At 36.8% G+C, this 26,142-nt stretch overlaps 3 protein-coding genes, 1 long non-coding RNA gene and 1 gene segment (V, D, J or C); 1 reads left to right on the top strand and 4 right to left on the bottom strand.

The window, feature by feature from the left end:
- The window catches only part of LOC100709195 (uncharacterized), a 1,346,887-nt gene that overhangs the window by 1,067,906 nt on the left and 252,839 nt on the right, over positions 1-26,142 (bottom strand). The gene's annotated exons all lie outside the window — the stretch shown is intronic.
- LOC112846698 (uncharacterized) overlaps positions 1-26,142 on the top strand; it is a 961,229-nt gene that overhangs the window by 849,002 nt on the left and 86,085 nt on the right. The gene's annotated exons all lie outside the window — the stretch shown is intronic.
- Positions 1-26,142, bottom strand: part of LOC102076453 (Ig heavy chain Mem5) — a 900,359-nt gene that overhangs the window by 820,764 nt on the left and 53,453 nt on the right. The window lies entirely within an intron of this gene.
- Positions 1-26,142, bottom strand: part of LOC106096470 (immunoglobulin mu heavy chain) — a 1,110,954-nt gene that overhangs the window by 1,039,374 nt on the left and 45,438 nt on the right. The window lies entirely within an intron of this gene.
- Positions 3,474-4,050, bottom strand: LOC112846681 (Ig heavy chain V region 6.96-like). The segment is given in 2 exon segments: positions 3,474-3,809; positions 3,891-4,050. Coding segments are annotated over 2 exon segments (360 nt in total).

Raw genomic sequence — 26,142 nt, 5'->3', positions numbered from 1 at the left:
AGTTTCTTAGATAACTTAAACATTTTATTGTTTGGGTTTTTACAGTGTTTTATTTGTTTTCAGTAAATCAGTTTGGCTGACATTAAAGTTCTAAAGTTTTCACACAGCTGAATAAACGTCAAACAGAAAACTGATTAAACAGAAGTGTGATAAGATCGAGAATTCACCCAGCCTCCTGAGGACCCAGCCCACGTAGATAAGGCGAAGGCCGGGTCCTCTGGAGGATGCAGCCTATGAATATGGACACCCCTTTGGAGTCATTCGGCACTCAGATGCGTTAATTGCGTTAAAAATTTGAATCGCATTGACCGTGATGGCGGATTAATTCGTGTTAATGCGTTAATTTTGGTTTTATTAATTTATTTACATATATTACTTTTCTGGGGCTGTGTGTTTCTGGATGCTGAGTATTTGAGCAGGTCTGTGATCAGGCGTCAAAGACTGTCCAGGCTGCACAGCCCTAAAATCTTGTTAGATGTGATCAATACAGTATACATCAGTGGGCACAGAAATCAACCTTACAGTTGTTGAGTCTGTGTTTCCACAGGCCCCGCTAGTTTAGAGACTTCTTCCTCATGAAGAACGAAACCAAGACAGAACATCTTCAACCGGTCTTTTACTCGCTAACGAGGGAGAGCTTGGTTTGGAACCAGGCTGTGGAGCTAAACGCTCCTCACCTGTTTCCAAACCAAGTCCTTCAAAGAGCAGCTCTCCTCGCAGCTATTTATTGACAAACTGTTACAATACACATCACAGCACAAGCACCTCCCACCGTAAAACCCCCCAGTGGTTCTAAAAGGCAAGGCACTGTGTGTATGTATGTGTAAGCACCTGTATGCATGTGCAAGAACGTGTGTGTGTGTGTGCATGCATGTGAGAATGTGTGTGTGTGTGTGTGTGTGTCATCTCCTGCTCACCAAAGGTCATAAAAGCAGGAAGCTTACAACAGAAGAAACAGATCTTTCAGATAGGATGTATCTACAATAAAACCTCCCCCAGCACCAGAGTGGCTGGAGAGGTGGTGAGACAAAGGAATGTCTTTGATCCTATAGTTTGAACTAAGACTTTACAAATTTAAGAAACACAATGACAACATTCAACAATTTGACTTAACAACAGTCACTATTTATTTGATTATTCAACATTTGTATTGCATTTAGAAGTGTGAATTTTCACCTGTTCAGCAGAGTTAAACCCTGCCGCTAATTGATTCTGTTTATTTTTCGATATTTTCAGTGAAAGAAACATTTCATCCGTTTCATAATCACTGACAGACAAATTGTCAATGTATTTGGAATAATGGCTGCAATAACAGCCCACCCTGCATTTGTCTGACCTACTGTCTGATCACAAATGTCTTCCCAGAAGCAATCTCTTTAGTCTTCCATCTTTAAAAGGAATTCAGGAGTTTTCAGCTCTCCTGTGTAAATGGTTTGAATCAACAACTAGTTCTTTGACTTTTTAATAGCTTAATAGTTTGTGTCCATCAGTACTCAATCCCTGCTGGATTAGTGATTATACTCATCATCATAGAAGAGAGTACAGAAAAGATGAATGCAGTTGTGAAAAATCAAAACTCAATGCATTTGGTTTGGATTTTAGAGTTAAAAAAGTGCATTAATAACAATAAAAAATGGGGGAACTGCTATTCTGGAAAGAATAATGGAAGATATTCGATATATATTTTTGATTGAACAATTATTCATATTAGTATGGGATCTGAACACACACATGTTGAGTAAATCTTAACTATATACTTTTCTTTAGCCACTCAAAAGAAAAAAATGATCCTAGTAGATACATGTAGCAGTGATGAGGACTGTAGGATTTTGTACAGTTGAGATCACTGAGTGTTGAGCACAATAAGAAAGAACTGAATCTTCAGCCTTCAGACCGTTCATCTGCAGAGACAGCTGCTATCTGCTGTTGTCAAAAGACCTTGAAATAACTGAGAGTAGCAAGCAGTGCCCTCATTGCTGCTATTGTAATCTATCCAGAGGCTGTACAACTCAATAAAGGAAATGTCAACATAAGTGTAACCAAGCTAGAAAGCTAGAAGTAGCAGTGCTGTCCTACAGTTCATCTTTTTCAGTTGTGTCTCTCTCTGTCCACTAATCTTTTTCTCACTGCAGCAAAGGGATAAATAGAGATGGAAAATATCCAGACATTTGCACTGACTCCTTCTTTGCAGGACAAAACTCATTTTGTCCACACAACTTGACTTATAAGGTAATTGTTTGGTGAAAGTATTCAATTTAATAATCAGCTAATCAATAAAGGAATGTTACCTAAAGTTTTCGATTTTCTAATGTAATCCATTAATAAGTTGTTTATGGGAGTGAAACACCATACTTTTCATTTATCTCTTTAAAAAAATTTTCAAACATATTTATTTATATTTATAATTTAATTTAGAATCAAGGATTGCTTTGATAAGCATAAAAGGATATGAAATGTCAGGCAACAGATAAGGCAACAGATTCCTCTGTTGCCTTATGATATATTAATCAATGTGTTTTGGGGTTCGACTTGTTGGATAATGTTGAACTTTTTTCACTGTATTTCAAAATTTGATTAAAACAACAAATAGCAAATAAGGATAAACAACATAATTCTTCCTTGGGATTGCTGATAAAATGAAAACTTCGTAGTGCACTTATTGTGTCTCTTGAGCAAGAGACACAATAAGAACATGTTACTTTTTTTTTCAAATGTAGAATTGAAAGAACAAGGCATGTCACACACTTTCTGTGTTAGCTGTGAAAGTGTTCTTCTCTTAAAAGCAAATATAGACATACATCTTCAGAAGAGGTTTATTTGAAACAAATGTTCTCAGTCTTGTATCACAAGTGCTTGTCATGGCACTGCTAATTACACCAAAGAATGTACCATGTGTGACTTGAGGGTACTATGCAATAGTTCATAGTTCACGTGTTACATCTTAAAAAGTTAAACATCATGTGTGACAATTGTTCAGATGACAGATGGACAGAGATACTACAGGTAAATCCAAAGTAACTAAAAAGAATCAAGCTGCCAACATCAGCAGCAGCAGAGTTGCACTTAGTTTGCATAGAGAAGAAGCATGAAGAGGAAGAAAATGAAGCACATGGAAAGAAGACAAACCACAAATGGGACAAAGCTTCAACAGAATAGAAAAGAATGTGTTGACATGGATAGTGGTATATAGAAAAAAAAAAAAGAAGGAGAACGGACTGTTAAAAAAACTGTAACCATTAAAAAAAGAAAAACCAAAGACCTGAAATATGACAAAGAATATGTTCAATTGTAACCATTTTTAAATACATTTTGAACCAAAAATAATAAAAGGTGTACATTAAAATAAATTAAGCATAAGATAAAACATAACAGGATTGGATAAAACACTGTCAAAATTATGTTAAAGGTAAAATTTATTTTAACATGTATATATGGTCTGCACCAAGCTGCAGTGGACTACTGAATGATTTTGTACAGCTGCTACAACAACCTCAGTCAGCGTGCCTCTCGAGCACAATAATAAACAGCAGAATCTTCAGTCTTCAGACTGTTCATCTGCAGATACAGCTGCTGTCTGTTGTTGTCTCTGGAGATGGTGAACCGACCTTGAACTGACTGAGAGTACCAAGTGCTGCTACCACTGTTGGTAATTCTTGCGATCCACTCCAGTGCTTTTCCAGGAGCCTGTCTGACCCAGGCCATATAGTAGCTGCTGAATGTGAATCCAGAGGCTGTACAGGTCAGTCTGTGGGATTCTCCAGGCCTTTTAACTGCTGGTTCAGACTCAGTCAGAGTCTGACCATCAACACCTGTGAAGACACAAAAGAAAATAAATTATATACCATACCTTAACAAAGTTTTATATAACAGATGTCAGTTGATGTTTTCACCTGCCAGGCAGACAGTTAAAAGCAGCAGCCCTGTCCTGTAATACATTATGTAAGTTGTTTGTCATCTGTTCACTCTCATCCACTTTTCAGTCTCATAAGTAGAGGTGGAAGATTTGAGTTTTGCATTTGATTTTTGACTCCACCTCACAAAGTTGGTTGAGTTGGTTGAATTTCTGCCTTTGGGAAAGATGAACCAGAGCTTCTGGGCTCGGTCCACTAGACCACTTAATAACGTCATTCACCAACTTCATTCCCTCCTCTGCCCGCTGGACCGTAACACACTCTCTCGTACAGAATACAATCATATCTTTAATTGTCTATGAAACTGCAACCATTTGCACCACATTCCTGCTGCTGTTGGTCACTGCACTACTGTCAATGTACAACGCATAACATGCTCTCTTTTTATTTACTTGGATTTCTATCTTGCACGACTGCACTATTGTACATAGGTTTGACTTTCATATATTTCCCTGCAGTGTCCTTTATCTTTCTTAATTCTTCCTAAAAATAATGTGAGAGAGAAACAGTATTTCAATTCTCCTGTGTGTCCTGTACATGTAGCAAATTAAAAATAAAATTATTTGAATACTGAATGTTGAATTAGATGAATTATGCTTGGGACACAACGTATTAGCTTTAATTGTGAAAAGTGAAATTAGGATAATGAGACAATATTGAGACAAAACTGTATTTAAATGTTGAACTGTTTGCAACACCAGGAAAATATGTGTTTTTAAGAGAAGTTCACGTTTATATTGACAAGACTTTTCTTCCGACCTTTTTCCTACTGATAAATGTTTCTAAAATGTAATAGTAATTAGTGTTGTGGCCTAAAATTTTGTTGTTAAAAATGTTATTTTCACACTAAAACAGACTCTTTTAAAAGAGTGTGTTAGAGTGTTTAAGATTTGGGACACATTAGTGTTTGTACTTCTGCATAAAGCAAAAATCGTAGATCTTCGTTGATGAGATCTTCAGTCTGATGAGAAAACTGACTTCAAGTTATTCTGTCACTATTCACTGAGTTATACTGTGTTGCCTTTATGTCCTTACAATATAGGGCTCCAAGGCTTTTGGTGATCACCCTGTGACATGAACTGAATGCATTTAAGAAGTACAGACAGACTTTAAAATAATTTTGTGGGTGAAAATAAGGGGTGACACTCTTTATGGTAAATAAATATATATGTGTGACAGTGACACTGATGATTCCCATGAAATTCCACAGGAAATGAATGTGGACACTTTGAGTGGTGATACACTACCCAAAACTACAATTTTGTAAAATATATAACAAGTACGTTAAAAATGTCAGGGCCACGATATCAAAAACATGTTTTTTTGAGGAATAGCTGGAACATGAAATGATAACAACTTTATATTTATTAGATATTGCAAGAAACCGACCTCACTGGGTCATTTTTAACCTGTTTATGCATCTAAGGGTTTCTTTTAGATCTCTTTATACCTATATCGCTAGTTGTGACCTGAGGTCCTCACCCAAGGTGCTTCCGGTCATCCCACAATCTTGACTGAGAACCAGGGGTGATCTGTTTTTCTTCTTCTTTTTTCCTGTGAGGACCCCCACTCATTGGAATATTCCCCCCGAAGAGACCAGATCAGTTAGCTCCCTTTCATCTTTTGAATCCCTCTTAAAGACATATTTTATAAGCAGGGTTTCCTGTGACTCCATTTTGAGTTATTTCTATGTCAGCCTACATAACTGTTCAACCACCTTATCTCAACCATTTTTATTATTTATTTGTTTGCTTTTAATTTATGTTTTTTTCCTCCTCTATTCTTGCTATTCTTGTTTTTCTCTTTCTGCAGCCAGTATTCCCATACCTAATGCTGTTTCAATTGTATCTCCCCTTAAATTCAATAGGAGTGTCTCTGCGACTCTGTTGGAGGGGTGAACACCATACTATCAAAACATATTCACAGATTTAGTGTCTTGTGTTTATCTTATCAATATTAGTAGTGATGTGAAGGAACAGCAAAGTACAAAGTAGCTAAAATTATGATATCTCATTGGGATTACTGTATTAAGTAAGGGGCAATTATTTTAAAAGGATTGAAGCAAAGACCTAATGTAGCAGAAATGGTGTGAAACAGAACCTGTTGAGTCTATTTGCTAATCATGGTAAAGATGAAGCAGATGGAGACTTGAACAAGACTCTTGAGTTTAAGTATGGGGGCAAAGAGTCACAAAAATAAGAGTCTAAGAAGGCAGAATGACAGAATAGATTGAGTTTAAAGTAAAATAAATGAAGGCACATTGACATGCAAAGGGCAATGAAGAAAATTAATGGACCAGAGTAATGACAATATAAATGAGTTTGACTGAGTGGAAAAGCTGTAGTGATGACAAGAAGTGACTACCAGCCCAGGCACCTGAGAAAGCAGGCCAGAAAGTAAACAGAGATCTTCATGAATGTTGTGAGGTGATGAAAAAACATTAGTTTTTTTGCACAATGTTTCATATTAGTATTATTATTTCTACATTATTATTTCTACCCACATTTTTTTCCATTCAGACTGCCCCTCCGTTCATAAGTGGTCTGAGGGCGCCTCCACTGGTGGATTTACATGTTGAGGCTCTGACGGGTTTTTGTACAGAGCTGCTGATTGTTTGTGTTACTGTGGCTTTCTGGCACAGTAATACACAGCAGTGTCTTCAGGCTGCAAATTCTGTCCAGTTAAAGTCACTGTTTTACTGGAAGAGTCTGTGGAAATACTGAACTTGCTTTTAAGTGAATCTTTATAGTGTGTTGTAGATCCAGCTGCCATCCCAATCCATTCCAGTCCTTTTCCTGCAGGCTGTCTGATCCAGTTAGTCCAATAGCTGCTCACAGAATAAGAGACCTGACAGGTTATGGTCAGACGTTGACCTGGCTGCACAGTCAAAGAGGCTGGCTGTGTCAGCTGTTCACACTTCACACCTGTTAAAAGAGAAAATGTTTTGTGACAAATGACAGGTTATATCACAGAACAAAATCCGCTGAATGTTACCCGTCTAAAGAGACTCACATGAAGTGGCTAAGAGCAGTAAGAGAGCAACAGTAAACATGTTTTTTGATGAAGGTGACATAGTGTGAACTCCATGCTACAGTCTGATGTTAAGCTTTTATAGCTGAGTAACAGACGAAGTTAGTAAGTTTGCATATAAATGCATAAAGCGTTCATTAGGGTCCAATTGTTGCCCGTTGAAGAGTTACATTTAAATTATAAGTCAAACAATGACGTAAAAAGGACTGCTAGTGTCACTTCTCTATTGCATTAAAGAGACAGGGTATTCAGCAAATTGTCTGATTATTAAATTAATATTATTATATACTTGCTGTCATATATCTAATCACTGCACAAATTAATATAAAATCAGTTTATACTCTGCCTAGTTTTTTTTTATATAAAGACTCAGTTCTTTGTGGGAAGTATAAGTAAGGATGTAAAAAGTAAATATGCACATTTAAATCAATTTTTAAATGAGTCCAGGGTCAATGCCATTTCATCAAGATCAGTGTTTATCACTTTAAGTGTCATTATAGTGACTTAATAGAAACAAGGATGAAACAGTCTGTGTGACATATTTGAAGTATGTTTGTTTCTGCTACTTCGTACCTATAGAGAAACATTTTAGAAACAGACTCCTGTGATGTCTTTAACTGTATTACTAAGATGATGATATAGTTAGATGATGATGTGTGAGATAGTGTGAAGTGTCAAATTTTGCACGGACCTCTCACAGAAGACACAGAAATGGATTTCTTTTGAGACTTTTAATTGATTAATTTATTATGTATTCAGGTTGGAATTCAGACATTATTTCTTTTTGAATACATGGTTGTTTTAAATCGTGTTCATACCTGTTTTATGTCTACCAGCAGTGGTAAATAGACTGGTTTTTATTTAGTACTTTTCTACACTACTTGAACACTCAAAGCACTGTAGACACCATGTTTCATGCAAGCAAAGTCTTTTGTACCTAATATTTACACTCCAATGAACACACCAGGAACAACTCAGTCTTCAGTATCTTTATTTTCCTTTTTACAATATGTATGAAAGTTCTCTTTCAGCAGGACAATGAAATAATCATGAGGGTTAAATTGCCACTTGATATTAGTGTATGGTGAGGTTTTTGTGCCGCTGCTCCATTGTGTTACATCTTTGTGCTTTGTCGAGCACAGAAGTAAACAGCAGAATCTTCTGCTGTCAAGCCGTTGATGTCAAGGTACTGTCTGCTGCTGGAGTCTTCTTCAGTCATGATGAAACGACTTTGAAAAGAACTGCCATAGCCAGGAGAATTATAGCCTGTGCTCATATACCCAATCCATTCCAGAGCTCTTCCTGGTCTCTGTCGTATCCAGTGAATATCATGATCTGTCAGGGTATAACCAGAAAGGGTACATGACATTTTCACTCTCTCTCCAAATCCTTTCACCTCAGAGGGAGACTGTTCCAGTTTGATCTCACTCCAAACTCCTGTAAGCAAAACAAACCAAAACAGAAAAAACAACAACAACATGATCTTCATGAATCAGACTTTTTCACCATTTAAAGAATGAATCCCTTTCTTACCTCTTAGAATAAATTCAAGTAAATGATATATTCCATTATTTTTAGAACTTTATAATCAAAATGTGTAAATTGGTAAAAATGTTCTTAAGATTTTCTCTCATGAATTAAATGAGAATTGGCAACAACGTGTTTTTAAGGAAGCAAAACTTTGCATAGACCCCCCTCTACAGGAGAAATTTGGTATTCAAAAATTCAGTTACACAACTTCTTACTTCTAGCTATTTGGACACTACGCACAAATTAAGACATCCACTCTATTACATGGCAAACATAGATACAGCCAACATAGAGTACCTAATTTGGATTGTGGCAGGAAGCCAAAGTATCTGGAGAGAGCTCACAAAAGCACAGCAACAACATGCAAACTCGACACAGAAAGGCTCCAGTCAGCTGGTGTATTCAAACAGTCTTGCTAACCAGTCTTGTCCAGCTCAGTAGCAGAGACTTGGTCAGTTAGCTGGTCTTGGCAGTTGTGTCTTCTGAGTTTTCCAATAGTCTGTTTATGGCTGTTACCTGTCTTTAGCCTAAATGTTTGGAATGTGGATTATACGCTACTACGTGGTGTTATGTGTTTGGGTCCTTATGACAGATGGCATTTTTCCATGTGTGAGTTAATGTTTTAAAGGACTCCATTTGAGCACAAATTAAAGATTTTTCCAACCAAAAGGGGTGAAACTGTCACCACACAGACATCCACCTAAAACAGAATATTTATTAACGGGAATCAATATTGCAGAATCCTTGAGACTGGAATGACATGCAGCATCTGTTAGAATAAAAGTATTTGATGTCCTGAAAGTGAACATGATTGGTGTTACACCATTTCGTAATATATTCAGTATAAACTGTGCAATCTCGGAGAAACCAAACAATTGCTGTTTTTTTTTTTTGTTTTTTTAACGTTCAATGTCTTTATCCAAATGTAAAGTGTTTTCTTTTTCAAAATGACAAAGCAAGACAATTAATATTTAAGGGCTTTACAATAATAGTCCAAAGGTGAGGTAGAGAGTAGTGGGTAACAGGCTGAAGGGGACTGCAGAAACTTTAACTGTCAGAAATGAGCTTCCTCCGAAGGGTGGCTGGCCTCTCCCTTAGAGATAGGGTGAGAAGTTCGGCCATCCGGGAGGGGCTCAGAGTAGAGCCGCTGCTCCTCCACATCGAAAGGAGCCAGTTGAGGTGGTTCGGGCATCTGACAAGGATGCCTCCTGGGCGCCTCCTGGGTGAGGTGTTCCGGGCATGTCCCACCGGGAGGAGGCCCCGGGGCAGACCCAGGACACGCTGGAGAGATTATATCTCTCGGCTGGCCTGGGAACGCCTTGGTGTTCCCCCGGATAAGCTGGAGGAGGTGGCCGGGGAGAGGGAGGTCTGGGCTTCTCTGCTTAGGCTGCTGCCCCCGCGACCCGGCCTCGGATAAAGCGGATGAAGATGGATGGATGGATGGATGGGCTTTACAATAATTATGGTAAAAAACATTTTGATCTTTTTTTAGTATCATTCATTTTTATTATCATTTCATCATATACTATATCTGTTTAAACGTGAACTGGCATTTGAAAGCAACAATGGTCTGTAAGCTTCTTCTGTGGTGGTTTCATGCTACAAGACTGAAGAGTTCTTGTTCAGGTCTGCTGATGCTTTGTGTTACAGTGTGAGGCTCTCGGGCACAGTAATACACAGCTGTGTCTTCAAGCTGCACATTCTGTCCTGTTAAAGTAACTGTGTTGCTGGAAGAGTCTGTGGAAATACTGAACTTGTTTCTGAGTGAATCTTTGTAGAATGTTGTATGTCCAGCACGCTCTTCTCCAATCCATTCCAGTCCTTTTCCTGCAGGCTGTCTGACCCAGTGAGTCCAATAGTTTCTCACAGAATAAGAGACCTGACAGGTGATGGTCAGAGGTTGACCTGGCTGCACAGTCAAAGAGACTGGCTGTGTCAGCTGTTCACACTTCACACCTGTTGAAAAAAGAAAGAGTTTGTGAACATTTATCCAAAAAAAACCAAAAACCAAAAAAAAAAACCTGCTGACTGTGACAAATCTAGAGGCACTCACATCCAGCTGCTAAGAGCAGTAACAGAGCTAGAGAAAACATTGTTTTTGCTAAAAGCAATTTGAAGTGAAGTCCGCTCTACAATCTATCAAGTTTTTATATCTGAATCATAGGAAGACAAAGAATTTGCATAGAATCGTTTGCATGAATCATCATTGTAAACTGATCTAAGTGGAGCTATGTTGCATAACATGACTGGCTCCTCTAACTGGAGCCAGTCATGTTATGCAAAGTAATAAAAAATATGCTTCAGAGACTGTACAAAAAATTGTAATTGTAACAGCAGTAAAACAAGTCACCGGTGGTAAGACTGCATTTCATTTCAGCATTTAATTAACCAAAATGAACCAAAGTGCTGATTATGCTGTTTGAAGAGAATTCACTAGAAATAATGAAAAACATATTCAATAAATTGACGTTGCATAACCATAATTACAACAAATGGAAACTAAGAGACCCTCTGTGAGAATTACTCCTTACCCTTAAAGCACGGTTATAGTATATTTTGCCATGATAAAACCCACTTTCTACTTTTAATACATTCCTTAGAAAAAGTATTTATTTTAACAACATTAGCAGTAATTAATTAATCTCTTTTTATTTAAGCTACCAGTGTTTCAGAGTTGGAGAAAAATGCTTATGATGACATTGAGCTATCTGACACACTTATTCTGTTATTTATTTTTGGCTGAAACCTAATTTTTGAACTTGGTTTTGAGTGAATCTTTGTATTCTGATGTGTATCCATCACATGCTCTTCCAGTCCACTCCAGCCCTTTTCCTGCAGGCTGTCTGATCCAGTGAGTCCAATAGGTGCTCATAGAATAAGAGACCTGACAGTCAGAGAGGCTGGCTGTGTCAGCTGCTCACACTTCACACCTGTTGGAAAATAAAATATTTTGTGAACATTTAGCAAATTACAAGATAAAATACATAAAATAAAATACAAAAATAAAACAGCTGATTCTGACAGAATTACACTCACATTCAACTGCTAAGAGAATTAACAAAGGTAAGGAAAATATTATTTTTGATAAAAGTGGATTCATGCACTCTACTGTGTGGTGTGCAGTCAAGTTTTTATAGCTGAATAACAGAGGAAGTCAAAGAGTTTGCATAGAGTCAGTCACGTGAAGCATCACTGTTAACATGCTTGGAAAATGCACAAAGCATATTTTTTTGATTGATCATTGAATTGTAATAGCAATAAAAACAAGTTACTGATTGTTACACTGCTTTTAATTTAACAATAAGTGGAAAACAAACGTAGATACGTTTCCATACCTTAGAAAGAAAAGATGGAAAACTGATGACCCTCCACCAGAACTGTGCAATAATTTATCAATTTCCTTATAATCATTATCACATTTCAGCGATGTATTTGTTGCCTCCTAAAGTTCTTTTACTTTTTAAAAACTCTTAAGTCTAACCTGGACTGGTTTACTGCTTAAATAAAGGATCAAATGACCAAAAAATCAATTTAAAAAATACAAAATGATTTTTTAAAAATAATTCTAACCACATTGGGTATGGTCTATAAATTTAGGATAGTCTATAAATTACTTTTTTATACTATTTTTAAATTATTATTATTATTGTTAGCAAAAATAAATAATACAAGTTTTGCAACAGCTCCTCCTTAGAGAAACAATATAATGGAAGTGGAATTGAAGTAGACAGTCAATATCCATGTACCAGAAAAAGAAAATCACAATCACAATCATCCAGCTACAGAAATTATATTTTAATATTTAAATTTTAGACAGTGATGATCAGACTGTTTCTGTCTGTAATTAAATGGAGAGTTATGAGTCCAGGATTAGTCATCCAGTTACGATCACTATTCAATTTTAGTTGGGAATCAAATTTCTATTAATGTATCTGATGAAAAAGGGAAATAAGAAGAGAAGAATTACAACATAACCTTGATAATATTACTGGCATAACAGTGAGTAAGGCAGGATTTTGTACAGCTTTTGAACAGTTTCAGTAACTGTAGCTTTTGAGCACAATAATAAACAGCAGAATCTTCAGTTTTCAGACTGTTCATCTGCAGATACAGCTGCTGCTTGCTGTTGTCTCTGGAGATGGTAAACCGGCCTTGGACTGACTGAGAATAGTAAGTGCTCCCACCATCATATCTAATAATGGCAACCCATTGATGAAATGCTGTAATGATTTGTTGATGTCGTTTATACATGTTTAGATAGTGACATACTTATCAGTAACCTCTATTGTAAGTGATAATGACACTGTATGCTGTATTGATTTTTAAAGAGTATATATCATATATTTATAAAGAGTATTATTCTTTTTTAATGTGTTGGAATTTGTGTTTATATTGTCTTTTAATGGGCATGCCAAAGTCTCCCTGTTTTGATGATGAGGCTCATGTGAGTTTAATGGTACCTTCTGTAAACTTTTCGACATATCTGGTTTAATTTGTTCACTGACTTTTGCTAACTTAACGATATCACAAAATTGTTGCTGTACATTCGGACCCTAAATTCAAAAGAGGTGACACTGGGCAAGAGATATTGTATTACTAATTATGATGAAATCCATGAATGTTTAAAAATGTTGGAAAAAGGCCCTGGGTTTACCAAATATTCCCTGGTGTTGGGAAATAGAGGAAGTAGTTTTTGTATGGCATTTCTATTGCTGTCTCTCACTGTGTCTCTCGGGCACAGTAATAAACTGCTGTGTCTTCAGTCTTCAAACTGTTCATCTGTAGATAGAGTTTACTGCTGGAATCATCTCTGGAGATGGTGAATCTACCCTGGACTGACTGGGAATAATATGTAGCATAACTAGAAGTTGAAGTGCTTATAAAAGCAATCCACTCCGGTCCTTTTCCTGGAGCCTGTCTGACCCAAACCATCTCATAGCTGCTGAATGTGAATCCAGAGGCTGTGCAGGTCAATCTGTGAGATTCTCCAGGTCTTTTAATTAGGTCTGGTTCAGATTGTGTCAGAGTCTGACCATCAACACCTGGTAAGATTGTTTAAAAAATCACCTGAATTAATTTGTGTCACAAACAGAAACAATGCATATAAATACTGAGATCAGTGAAAGTCTTCACCTGTGCAGCAGAGAGCTAAAAGCAGCAGTCCTGTCCTGTAGTCCAACATGTTGTTTTTTGTTCTCTACCATCCTCTGCGCTCATTAAAAAAGAGAAACTGCCTAAGTTTTGCATAGACTCCTCCTAACAGGAAACACTGACACGAAACTCACTTTGCTTTTGCTTAGTGAGAAATAAATATTGTTACATTGCATTAAACTAATCTGTTTGTTTCTGCAGTGCAGAAAAGCAAATGCCATCTTACTATCTTACAAATGCCCCCCCACTGCTTACTGCAGCTGGACTAAGCAGATGATTGATGAGTCTGCAACAAGTGGTTACTCAGAGAGAATTAACCGAGTTTGTCTAACTCTAACCTTCTAAGAGTTTCTCAGTCTTGTTCTCTAAAACCTAAAGAATTATGGATTTGATCAACTGGTCCCGTAACAAAATTGACACCTTCCTGGGCTTGGGAGAACCCGATTGTCCTGCAGAGACGTTTGCTGCCGGATACCCGATAGTCGGTTGCGTCGTGTGTCGGGCGACACTCTCGATGGAGGACATTGAATGACATCTACCAATATTTTATAAACCTCTTGTGTGTTCACGGTTGTATAGGTTGAATCCAATCTTACACGTTAGTGTAAGTGTTACACTTGTTTAAATGATGTTTCTGGCATTCTGGGATATTTAGCTGTACCAAGTCCACACAAGTCACCACTGATGCATGCTCGATAAAACGGGCAGAGCGAGAACACATCAGGGAATTTTTCGAGTTCTCGGGTTGATGCGTAATTTGAATTGGGACAGTACTTTGTCTCCGACTGATGACGCAAGTACGCACAAGTACGCATATTGAGACAGACGCTATGTTTATTTACACAACTTTACGTTTTATGTTGTTGCTGGGTGTCCTTAAATCTCTCAACTAATACATTATGTATGCTCAGTGAATGAGAAGATAATGATCTGTTTTGTGTTTATTTAGTTTCATAAAAAAGAGAAAGAAGAGACAGAGAGGGAAATGGATAAAGGATACCATGTATAGAAAACTCAGAGTAACATGCCATTGTAAACTGGAGATACAGACAGAAATAAAGAAGAATCTGGGTTGAAAGTATTCTCATTGTCTCATTCTGTTCACTGTCTGCCGAACTGGATAATCGAAGTCAAGCCAACATCTAGTGAGGACAGAACAAATACCAAGTAATAGTAATATATGTTATTTTTGAAAAAAATATATATATCTTATTTTATTTAGATTCATATTTTTGATCTTATTACTCAAGAGGTGATGGCTTCTCCTCAGCCTGCAGATTATTGTTTAATATTCAAACAGACATGTCTACTGGAATAGTGGCTGTGAGGTAAGAGAAAAAACAAATCAGCATCATATGCCCAGATAATCAGATGTCTATCCCAGGAGCTCCTGTTTTTTGTTCACCTTTAAGATTATTATTCAGTGTCAAAGTTTCAAACAGTACACTTCCCTCCACCCTGACCCGCTGATTCACTGAAATCAAATAATAGTTACAGACAAGCTCTTCTGAAACCACACCATAACTTTGCAAATGTAGAATGATCCATGACACTGACATCTTCATCCATAACTTTGTGAATGTCTTCATCACAACTGTACAAGATGAAATGCTGTAATAACTTGTTGATTGATCGTTTAGAAGTATTTAGATAGTGACATAGTTATCAGTAATCTATAATATAAGTGATAAAGACAGTGTATGTTTCATTAATTTTCACATTTTCTTCAGTGTTGGAAATTGTGTTTATATTGTCTTTTAATGGGGTGTAAGTCTTTTAATGGGCATGCCAAACTGTTTTGATGATGAAGCTAATGTCAGTTTAATGGGAGCTTCTCTAAACTGGTCAATTTATCTGGTTTCATTTCATCAGTGACTTTTGCTAACTTAACGATACAACAAAATTGTTGCTGTACATTCGGACCCTAAATTCAAACAAGGTGACACTGGGCAAGAGATATTGTATTACTAATAATGAAATTGTTACCATGAATGTTTAAAAATGTAGGAAAAATGCCCTGAGGTACCAAATATTCCCTGGTGTTGGGAAATAGAGGAAGTATTTTTTGTATGGCATTTCTATTGCTGTCTCTCACTGTGTCTCTCGGGCACAGTAATAAACTGCTGTGTCCTCAGTCTTCAAACTGTTCATCTGTAGATAGAGTTTACTGCTGGAATCATCTCTGGAGATGGTGAATCTACCCTGGACTGACTGGGAGTAAGATGTAGCGTAGCTCTGAGTTGAAATGCGTATAAGAGCAATCCACTCCGGTCCTTTTCCAGGAGCCTGTCTGACCCAAACCATCCAATAGTCTCTGAATGTGAATCCAGATGCTGTGCAGGTTAATATGTGAGATTCTCCAGGTCTTTTAATTAGGTCTGGTTCAGATTGTGTCAGAGTCTGTCCATCAACACCTGGGAAGATAGTTTAAAATATCACCTGAATTAAATTTGTCTCACAAACAGAAACAATGCATATCAACATTGAGATCAGTGAAAATCTTCACCTGCCCAGCAGAGAGCTAGAAGCAGCAGTCCTGTCCTGTAGTCCAACATGTTGTTTTTTTGTTCTCTACCATCCTCTGTGCTCATTTAAAAAGAGAGACGGTGCCTAAGTTTTGCATACTTCTCCTAACAGGAAACACTGACAACGAACTCACTTTGCTTTCACTTGGTGAGAAATTAATATTGTTACATTGCATTAAACTAAACTGTTTGTTTCTGCAGTGCAGAAAAGCAAATATCATCTTACTATATGTTGTAGTGACTTGTTCTTATAGGTAAGATGGAGGTGGGAACTTTATTTGAGAATTAGAGAGAATCTCTAGAATCTTTGGAGAGAGAGTCTCTCCTCTCACTGATTAAGTATTTATCTTATATATAGATCACCTTAAAATGACTGCTTCATTGAACCGGCTCTGCACAAATTGGTAATTGGCCTTTAAAAAACATGATATAACACCATTTAGTGAAGATCTATTAAACACCAGTGTTTCCTTAGTGTCTAAAAGACACTCAAAACCTTTATATGACTTCCTTGAAATGATATTTATGTATGTTTTGTCTCTATGTGTATCAATTTGATTTAATTTTGAGATGTGCTTTTGAATTTACTTTTTATTTTATTTTCCTGTAGGTGGGTCATACACGGGCAATAACCACACTGGCATGTTGCTTTTAACTGCAAACAGCAGAGTAATGTGGGTAATTTATGTGTTTTTAAAGTTTAAGTAAAGCAAGAGGAACTAAACATAAAGACACTTCTTCCTTGGGATTGATCAAAATAATAAAAATACGTGGAGCAGGATTTTGTACAGCTGCTCAGTCAGCGCCAGACACCGTGGGTGTCGAGCACAATAATAAACAGCTGAATCTTCAGTTTTCAGAGTGTTCATGTCCAGATACACCTGCTGTCTGTTGTTGTCTCTGGAGATGGTGAACCGGCCTTGAATTGACTGTGCGTAGTATTTGCTAGTAACATCAATAGTGGCAATCCACTCCAGGCCTTTTCCCGGAGCCTGTCTGACCCATCCCATTAAGTGGCTGCTGAATGTGAATCCAGAGCCTGTACAGGTCAGTCTGTGGGATTCTCCAGGTCTTTTAACCACTGGTTCAGATTCTGTCAGAGTCTGACCATCAACACCTGTCAGAACAAGACAATAGTTACATGCTGTAAATTGTTTATTCTTGAAAGGCAAATTTGATTCAGCATCAGTGGAAGGTCTCACCTGCCCATAAAGCAATAAAAAGAAGCATTCCTGTTTTTATGGCCATTATGTTAAACTGTGTGAGCAGTTGTCTCTGTCAACCCCTCTGCAGCTAAAGTAGGTTTAAGACATCCAGGTTTTGCATTGACTCCTCCTCACAGTTTTTTTTAAACAATGGTCTTGTTCTACAAACACAACAGCTTTACTAGGTTACAGGTACCAGCTACAAATGGTTGATTTTTTTTAATGTAGGTGCTCACTGTAAACATTTCATTATTGTATGTTATAACTGCTCTTTATAACTGAGATTAATTACTATCATTACACTCAGATAAAATCGCATTATTGTTATTGGGAAATTCCACTGTGTCTTTGTCAGTTCAGGACACACTTCTGTCCTCAACTGACAGTGTAGTACTTTAGTAGTAATTTAGTCAAAATCCATTTCAGTCCTTTTCTTTTCCTAATCTAACCAGTTCAAGTACAAGCAACACCTAAAAGACATCTGCACAAAAAATACACTTTCAGGGTCTTTACATCCAACTTCAACTGCTGAATACAGAACTATAAATGATGCATGAATTACATGTTCTTGTTTCTTTTATTTCTTTGTATGCAATAAGTCCCAGTGATTTATGTGTTATTGTTCCCTCCATTTAAGCTTAGTTTGGTTTGATGTTGAAGGCCTGCAGGGCTTATTTGTTTGTTTGATTGTTAGATTTTTAATAAGCTAGCCTTTGTACACCTTGTAGAATTATGTAAAAAGAAAAAAAAACTAAATTTAAATATTGTATACTATAAATCATTTATTCATAAATACATTTTGTGTTTTAATGGCTAAGTGTTCACTGAACTGATCCTGAAACAGTTTGTTTTCTCGGGGCTCCTCCTTTGGTGGCTTTGTGTTGCAAGGGGTCTCTGTATTGGACTCTGAGGGGTTATTGTTGAGGTCTCCTGATGATTTGTGTCAGTGTGACTGTCTGACACAATAATAAAAAAAATAAATGAATAATGAATTATTCTCCAAAAATAATGGCAAGTTATTTCTAAAATACATTTGTAGGGTTGACAATTTATTTTCCTCATTATTTTTTGTAACTAAGTTAGAGAAATACATGTTATTTTGGGGTGGAAAAAAATTGCTTTTTTTAAAAATTTATATTCATGTTTTTTGATTTTGTTACTCAAGAGGTGATGGCTTGTGCTAAGCCTGCTATTATTGTTTAATATTCAAACAGTCATGTCTACTGGAATAGTGGCTTTGAGGTAAGAGAAACAAATCAGCATCATATGCCCAGATAACCAGATGTCTATCCCAGGAGCTACTTTTTGTTCACCCTTAAGATTATAATTTAGTGTCAAAGTTTCAAACAATACACTTCTCTCCACCCTGACTAGCTGATTCACTGAAATCGAATAATAGTTACAGACAAGCTCTTCTGAAACCACAGCATAACTTTGCAAAAGTAGAATGATCCATGACACTGACATCTTCATCCATAACTTTGTGAAAGTCTTCATCACAACTATACATGATGAAATGCTGTAATAAATTGTTGATATCATTTATAAGTTTTTAGATAGTGACATACTTATCAGTAATCTATACTATAAGTGATAATGACAGTGTATGTTTTATTAATTTTTAAAAGCATATACTTTCTTCTTTTTTAATGTGCTGGAATTTGTGTTTATGTTGTCTTTTAACGGGGTATAAGTGTTTTAATGGCCATGTCAAACTCTGTTTTGATGATGAGGCTAGTGTGAATTTAATGGTACCTTCTCTAAACTGGTCAACATATCTGGTTTAATTTGTTCACTGACTTTTGCTAACTTAACAATACTACAAAAATGTTGCTGTACATTTGGACCCTAAATTCAAACAAGGTGACACTGGACAAGAGACATTGTGTTACTACTTAATGATGGCATTTTTTTTTTACCATGAATTTTAAAAATGTTGGAAAAAGGCCCTGAGTTTACCAAATATTCCCTGGTGTTGGGAAATAGAGGAAGTAGTTTTTGTATGGCATTTCTATTGCTGTCTCTCACTGTGTCCCTCGGGCACAGTAATAAACTGCTGTGTCCTCAGTCTTCAAACTGTTCATCTGTAGATAGAGTTTACTGCTGGAATCATCTCTGGAGATGGTGAATCTACCCTGGACTGACTGGGAATAAAACGTAGCATAACTATAAGTTGAAGTGTCTATAAAAGCAATCCACTCCGGTCCTTTTCCTGGAGCCTGTCTGACCCAAACCATAGCTACTAAATGTGAATCCAGAGCCTGTACAGGTCAGTCTGTGGGATTCTCCAGGTCTTTTAACCACTGGTTCAGATTCTGTCAGAGTCTGACCATCAACACCTGTCAGAACAGGACAATAGTTACATGCTGTAAATTGTTTATTCTTGAAAGACAAATTTGATTCAACATCAGTGAAAGGTCTCACCTGCCCATAAAGCGATAAAAAGAAGCATTCCTGTTTTTATGGCCATCATGTTAAACTGTGTGAGCAGTTGTCTCTGTCAACCCCTCTGCAGCTAAAGTAGGTTTAAGACATCCAGGTTTTGCATTGACTCCTCCTCACAGGTTTTTTTTCTGTTTTTTTTCTTTCTTTTTTTTTTTTTGTAATGCTCTTGTTCTACAAACACAACAGCTATATTACGTTACAGGTACCAGCTATAAATGGTTGATTTTTTTATGCAGCTTCTCACTGTAAACATTTCATTATTGTATGTTATAATTGCACTTTATAACTGAGATTAATTACTATCATTACACTCAGATAAAATTGCATTTCGGTTTCTCTCAGTGAAATTTAAATGAGAAATTTTAATCACAATACAGACAGTAAGAAAAGCTTAGTATTACATTATGGTGAATTTCAGATTCAAGCACGTGTGTGAGTGTGAGCATACTGTATGTTGTGTCTCACAGACCTGTTTATGTTCCAGTGTGTCTGTATGTTGTCATATGGTCCTTGGAATCAGTGCTTTGTCATTAAAGGGCTTTTGTAACTTTTAACAAAATATTAAAATTAATTAATATTACAAATTAATATTAGCACTCCGAATTCAAATTACAAAATGACATTTTTGAAGATGGCCTGTGCTCATATACCCAATCCACTCGACAGCTCTTCCTCCTCTCTGTCATATTCAGCCAATATTGCAACTGGTTGGACTACCAGATAGGATACGTGACATCTTCACTCTCCTGCTAGGTCTTTTTTTTCTCAGAGGGAAACACGGTCTTCAAACTGTTCATCTGTAGATAAACTTTACTGCTGGATTCTTGTCTGGAGTAGTAGGATAACCCAAAGTGTCTAATACACCAATCCATTCCTGTCCTTTTCCAGGAGCCTGTCTGACACAGACCATAGTTTAGCTGCTGAATATGAATCCAGAGGCTGTGCATTTCAGTCTGTGTTCATGCCCACATCTCTTTGTTAACAGTTGAATTGTGAGACATTTTTTTTTTCTTTTGTTTGCTGTCTTTATAAGCATTGAAATGAGTCAAGGACACAATAAAGAGGTTTTTATTTATTTATTTGTGTGTGTTTGTTTGTTTTGTCTCCTGCTACTTCACAGCCAGATTGTTATGTTGCTGCAAATGTACAATCAGTTAATGCGTTAACTGATGTGTTTTATGTTTGTTGTTATTGGGAAAGTCCACTGTGAGTTTTCACTTCTGTGCTCAATTGACTGAGAGAAACAGAATTCTCATTATTTTCTCTCTCTGGGAAATACAGCAACTGTAACCTTTAGCTAGGAGACACACTGTCTGACAAACTGCACAGAAACAGTTTCTGTGCTTTTTGATATTTCCTGATCTGATAGAAATGTTTAATTTGGTCTTTATGTCCAACTTCAACCGCTGAATACAGCACTATAGATGATGCATGACATGTTCTTGTTTTTTTTTTATTTCTTTGTATGCAATAAGTCCCAGTGATTTATGTGTTATTGTTCCCTCCATGTAACTTAGATTGGTTTGATGTTTGAAGGCTTGCAGTGGTTATTTGTTTGTTTGATTGTTATTTTTTTTTTATATTCTAGCCTTTGTACATCTAGCAGAGTTATATAAAAAGAAAAAAAAAACACTTGGTTGTAATATTGTGTATTATAAATAATTTATGCATAAATACATTTTGTGTATTTACACTGGGCAAGAGACACTGTGTTACTACTTAATGATGATATTTTTTACAATGAATGTTTAAAAATGTAGGGAAAAAGACCTGAGTTTACCAAATATTCCCTGGTGTTGGGAAAGAGAGGAAGTAGTGTTTGTATGGCATTTCTATTGCTTTCTCTCACTGTGCTTCATCGGGCACAGTAATAAACTGCTGTGTCCTCAGTCTTCAAGCTGTTTATCTGCTGATGGAGTTTACTGCTGGAATCATCTCTGGAGATGGTGAATCTACCCTGGACTGATTGGGAATAAGATGTAGCATAACTATAATCTGAAGTGCTGATATAAGCAATCCACTCCGGTCCTTTTCCAGGAGCCTGTCTGACCCAGGCCATTCTATAGCTACTGAATGTGAATCCAGAGGCTGTGCAGGTCAATCTGTGAGATTCTCCAGGTCTTTTAACTACTGGTTCAGATTCTGTCAGAGTCTGACCATCAACACCTAGTAAGAGAAAATAAATAAACAAAATAAATAAATAATGAATTATTCCCCAAAAATAAAAGCATGTTAAAACAAGATCAGGGGATATCTTCACCTGCCCACCAAATAACTGAAAGCAGCAGTCTTGTCTTGTAATCCATGATACAGTACTACAAACTACCCAGAGTTGTCTGTTATCTTCTCCAACAGATGGGTAGCTGTTGGGTAGCTGCCGAGAGAATAAGAAACCTGACAGGTGATGGTCAGGTGTTTCCCTGGCTGCACAATATTGGATGCTGGCTATCTGTGAATGTTTGACATCGGTTAATCAAAAAGTATATTTCATAATAAATTATCAAAGTGTCCTAGCAAAAGTAAACTAGTGATTGTGAGAAATCCAGAGAGACTCACGTGATCCAGCTAACAACAGCAGCAGCAGCAGCAGCAGAGCTCCAGAAAACATGATATAGTTTGAGACTGGTATTCTGGAATCTCCACACAAATAAAATGAGTTTTATGGCTGAGGAGCAAGGAAGCAAAGTTTACATAGAATCAAACATATAAATCATACTTGTTGCACTAACTCTGGTTCATAAAGGCTGTTGACCATTTATTCACCTCAAGTGATTCACTTTGTTTCCGATACAAAAGACTGTTTCTGCAGAAGGTTTTAACTGCAACATTTATTTATACATTGTTTTACTTTCTTATTTACTATATATCAAATACAAATGGAAATACACTATACTTTAGCTTTACTTAAACATAATTTGGAGATTTTTGTGGACAAACCTTTTGTTGTTTTCTCTGATTGCAGTTGTCAGACAAAGAAAAACATAGAGCTGCACATAATATTTTACATATTCACTTCCTGTTTAGTAAAACTAAGAAATGAGTCTGAGAACGGGAAGGCTAGACAGGAAAAATGCTGCCCAAAAGAAAACCATTGGAAACCATTGGATGCCCTCTGACTCAACTCCACGTCCATCGCATTACTTTTAAGCAATAAGTTCAACCAATCTAACAAATATATAACACCCTATATAACTAATAGTCCTTTCCATGCAGGCTGTCTGATCCAGGCTGTGTGGAAGCTGCCAAAAAATAAGAGACCTGACAGGTGTGAAGAGTAGAAAGATATTTTACTGCTATTATTTGCTGCTATTTTTATGATCATTATTATTATTCCATTAATTATTAATATTGATAGTGCATTTAGATGTTTAAACATATTGGCACCCAATTAGTCTTTATTACAAGTCCAGTAAGAACCACTTTAAACTGTTGAGTTGAATCTATTATTTTAAATGCTTTTCAATGCTCCTATAATCTTAAAAGTTATGGGCAGACTGCATTGTGAAAGAAAAGGGCTAACGCTGAGTATCCCCAAAATGAGACAGGAAACTGCATGCTTTGCAAAAGTGAAACCGAAAGCAGAGTCTGAGTGCAAGTACTGTGAGTAGGTTATGAATCTGTAGTATTTTATTATGCATTTATATCTTGGGATTAAGCTTTTAGTAGAGGCTTTTGATTAAAACATTTATTCAGTAGATTACATATATAGTTCCAGTTAGGTTATTACATGTAAGGATGAGCCTGTGTTCTGGTGAAAGGTCAGAAGTGCAACGGGTGAGATGAGAGAGCATTCAAGATTATTACACACATACACACACATAGTTTCCGTTGTGTACGTGCTGGCCTTCTGTCTGGTGGAAAGGTTACAAGGTTTAGCTGATGAAGTGAAGGGTGAAATAAAGGACAGCACACACACACCCACACACACACAGTATTAGACTCATTTATATAGGTAAGAGTTTAATTATGTTTTGCTTGCAACTGCAAAGTTGTGCCTGCATGAGTGACAGTTTGTGCAGAACATGGGCCTGATGTTCCAGAAGATAAGCCTGGGCAGGATGGTGACAGGAAGCACCTGGGGTCGAGCCGAAGACGATGTTCTTTTAAACTGTGTTCAAAGTTAACTGAACGTTTGTGGTTTTGGATTGACGTATGCTGTATTGAGACTGCCAACCCTATAAAGTCTTTGTTCTGATTATTGTAAGTTAGTTCAACACTGCGCAAGTGTTGGACTCCACATGTGTGCATTAAAATCTTCGTCTAATTACACCAGGCCGGGTCAGTGGTTATTATTTTGGATTCCTCCTCAATATCTGAACCTTAACACAGGTGATGACAAGATGTTGTCACGAGAAGATTGGTAACTCGAGACGCATTGAGTTTGGATAGATTCTATTATTCTGTCTGGAAAAGGGATCACGTACCTGGAAATCACATCAGCTTCATTATTGTCATCGTTCATCCAACCGTGTTTCTTTTTTTAAAGGCAGCATTTACAATAACTGAACGACTGAATTTACTCTGTTCTTGCTCGAAACTAATAATGTCAAAATTAAAAGATTTATTTTTAAAACAATTGATAATTTCTTGTGCATTCACAAATAATATAAATCCTAATGGAAGATGTTTATTAAAAGATAAACAATTCAATGGACCTCCATGTAGACTAAGGTTATTGTCTACATTTATTTTGATGTTTTTACTGGAGATAATAAATGAGAAATGTATTTGTGCAGGTGTAGTGCTAACAAACAAGACTGTGTAGTATGTAAACTTTGGTTTGTCATTTTTCATTTGCATAAAATACCCTTGATGTTTTCAGTTTCTGCAGATGTGTGAGAACGTAGATCTAACGTGATACTATAGGGAAATAGCTTCTGAGGAACTGAAACTGTGTGTGAAAGCACAGTAGCCTTATGAGCTAATGAATATGCATGTGACCAGAGACAAATAAATATGTAATATTATTTATTTATGTGGTTATTTTTTTATGTTTGATTTACTGTGAGAACCAACTGATGGTGAATTCAAAGCTGTACAGTTCAATGCATGCAGTCCTCCAGGTCTTGTAACCACTGATTCCTAAACTGATTATATAAAGTATCTAAAAAAAATTTAATTGATTGAAACCAAAAACAAGCAAACTAAATATCTCATAATGCTAATTAGAAAACTTTTTGAACATAATTATGATGATGCCAGGTGTTTCTGTGAGCAAATAAATATTCAAAACAAAAGAAATAAAGCAACAGGCAGAATTTTCAGTAATAATAATAATAATGATTATTATAAACAGAATCTTTAACTTTATGTCACAGTGGGTCGGTGACCCAGTGTTTTGTGCATTGTTATTTTATGATTTTCTTGTAGTTTGAGATTTCTAGTGTTTAGTATTGGTTTTGTTCTGTGCCAGTTTGTTTCCTGCTTTACTTTGACAGTCTGTGCCCTACATTAGCGTTTCTAGTTTGGCGTCTCCCTGTCCTGTCTGCTAATTGATGTCAGCTGCATCTTCCAGGTGTTTTCCCTTTGCCCTGCTTTCCTCTTGTATTTAATGTCTGTGTCTGCTCCTGTTCGTTGTCGCGTCGTATCCTCATTCTGGCCTGTGTAGTTCAGTTTCAAGCCCTCATTGTTCTGTTCCGTTTCCTGATTTATGCCTGCAATAAAGCTGTGGACTTTTGACTTTAAATTCTGCCTCCACAAGTCTGCAGCAGCAGTCCTGTCCTGTAGTCCATCATGTTGGGTTTTTTTTTTGTTCTCTACCATCCTCTGTGCTCATTTAAGAAGTGTGACAGTGCCTAAGTTTTGCATACACGCCTCCTCACTGGAAACACAGTACTGAGAAAGAACAGACTTTGTTTGTTGTTAAACTAAATTGTTTGTTTCTACAGTCAAATTTGTCACTGCAGAACAGAAAATGAAGATATAAACAAGCACATTCAATGAACCCAGTTTGTTTCTGCAGTCAAAATATCTTTTGTTTTGACTTGGTTATTTTTTCCCCCCACTCCTTACCCCAGCCTGTCACTGCAGAAGGTTGGTGAGTTTGGTTCTGCCTGGAGATCTCTTTCTCTTCCTCCTTACCTGCAACATTTTTTTGCTTAAAGAGGATCAACAGAGTTCTCTGTCTGATAAACTCTATGCTTTGTACAGACCAGGTTTAATCAAAAACTGGAAATCAGCCCTAATAATCCAAAACCTTTTTTAAATTAACTTTGGTTAATCATTCAGGATCATCTTCTGATGCACTTCTGTTGCATTTTCAGCCCAGCGGCTATTTCTAAATGTCATGCTACAACATCTCTTATGTCGTCTTGTACCTGTAGCCTTTGTGATGCTTCCAGATCT

This window comes from Oreochromis niloticus, linkage group LG4, assembly GCF_001858045.2.
Source record: "Oreochromis niloticus isolate F11D_XX linkage group LG4, O_niloticus_UMD_NMBU, whole genome shotgun sequence".
NCBI classification, from domain to species: domain Eukaryota; kingdom Metazoa; phylum Chordata; class Actinopteri; order Cichliformes; family Cichlidae; genus Oreochromis; species Oreochromis niloticus.
Note: the sequence above shows the minus strand (reverse complement) of the source record. Positions and strands in the feature narration are given on the sequence as shown.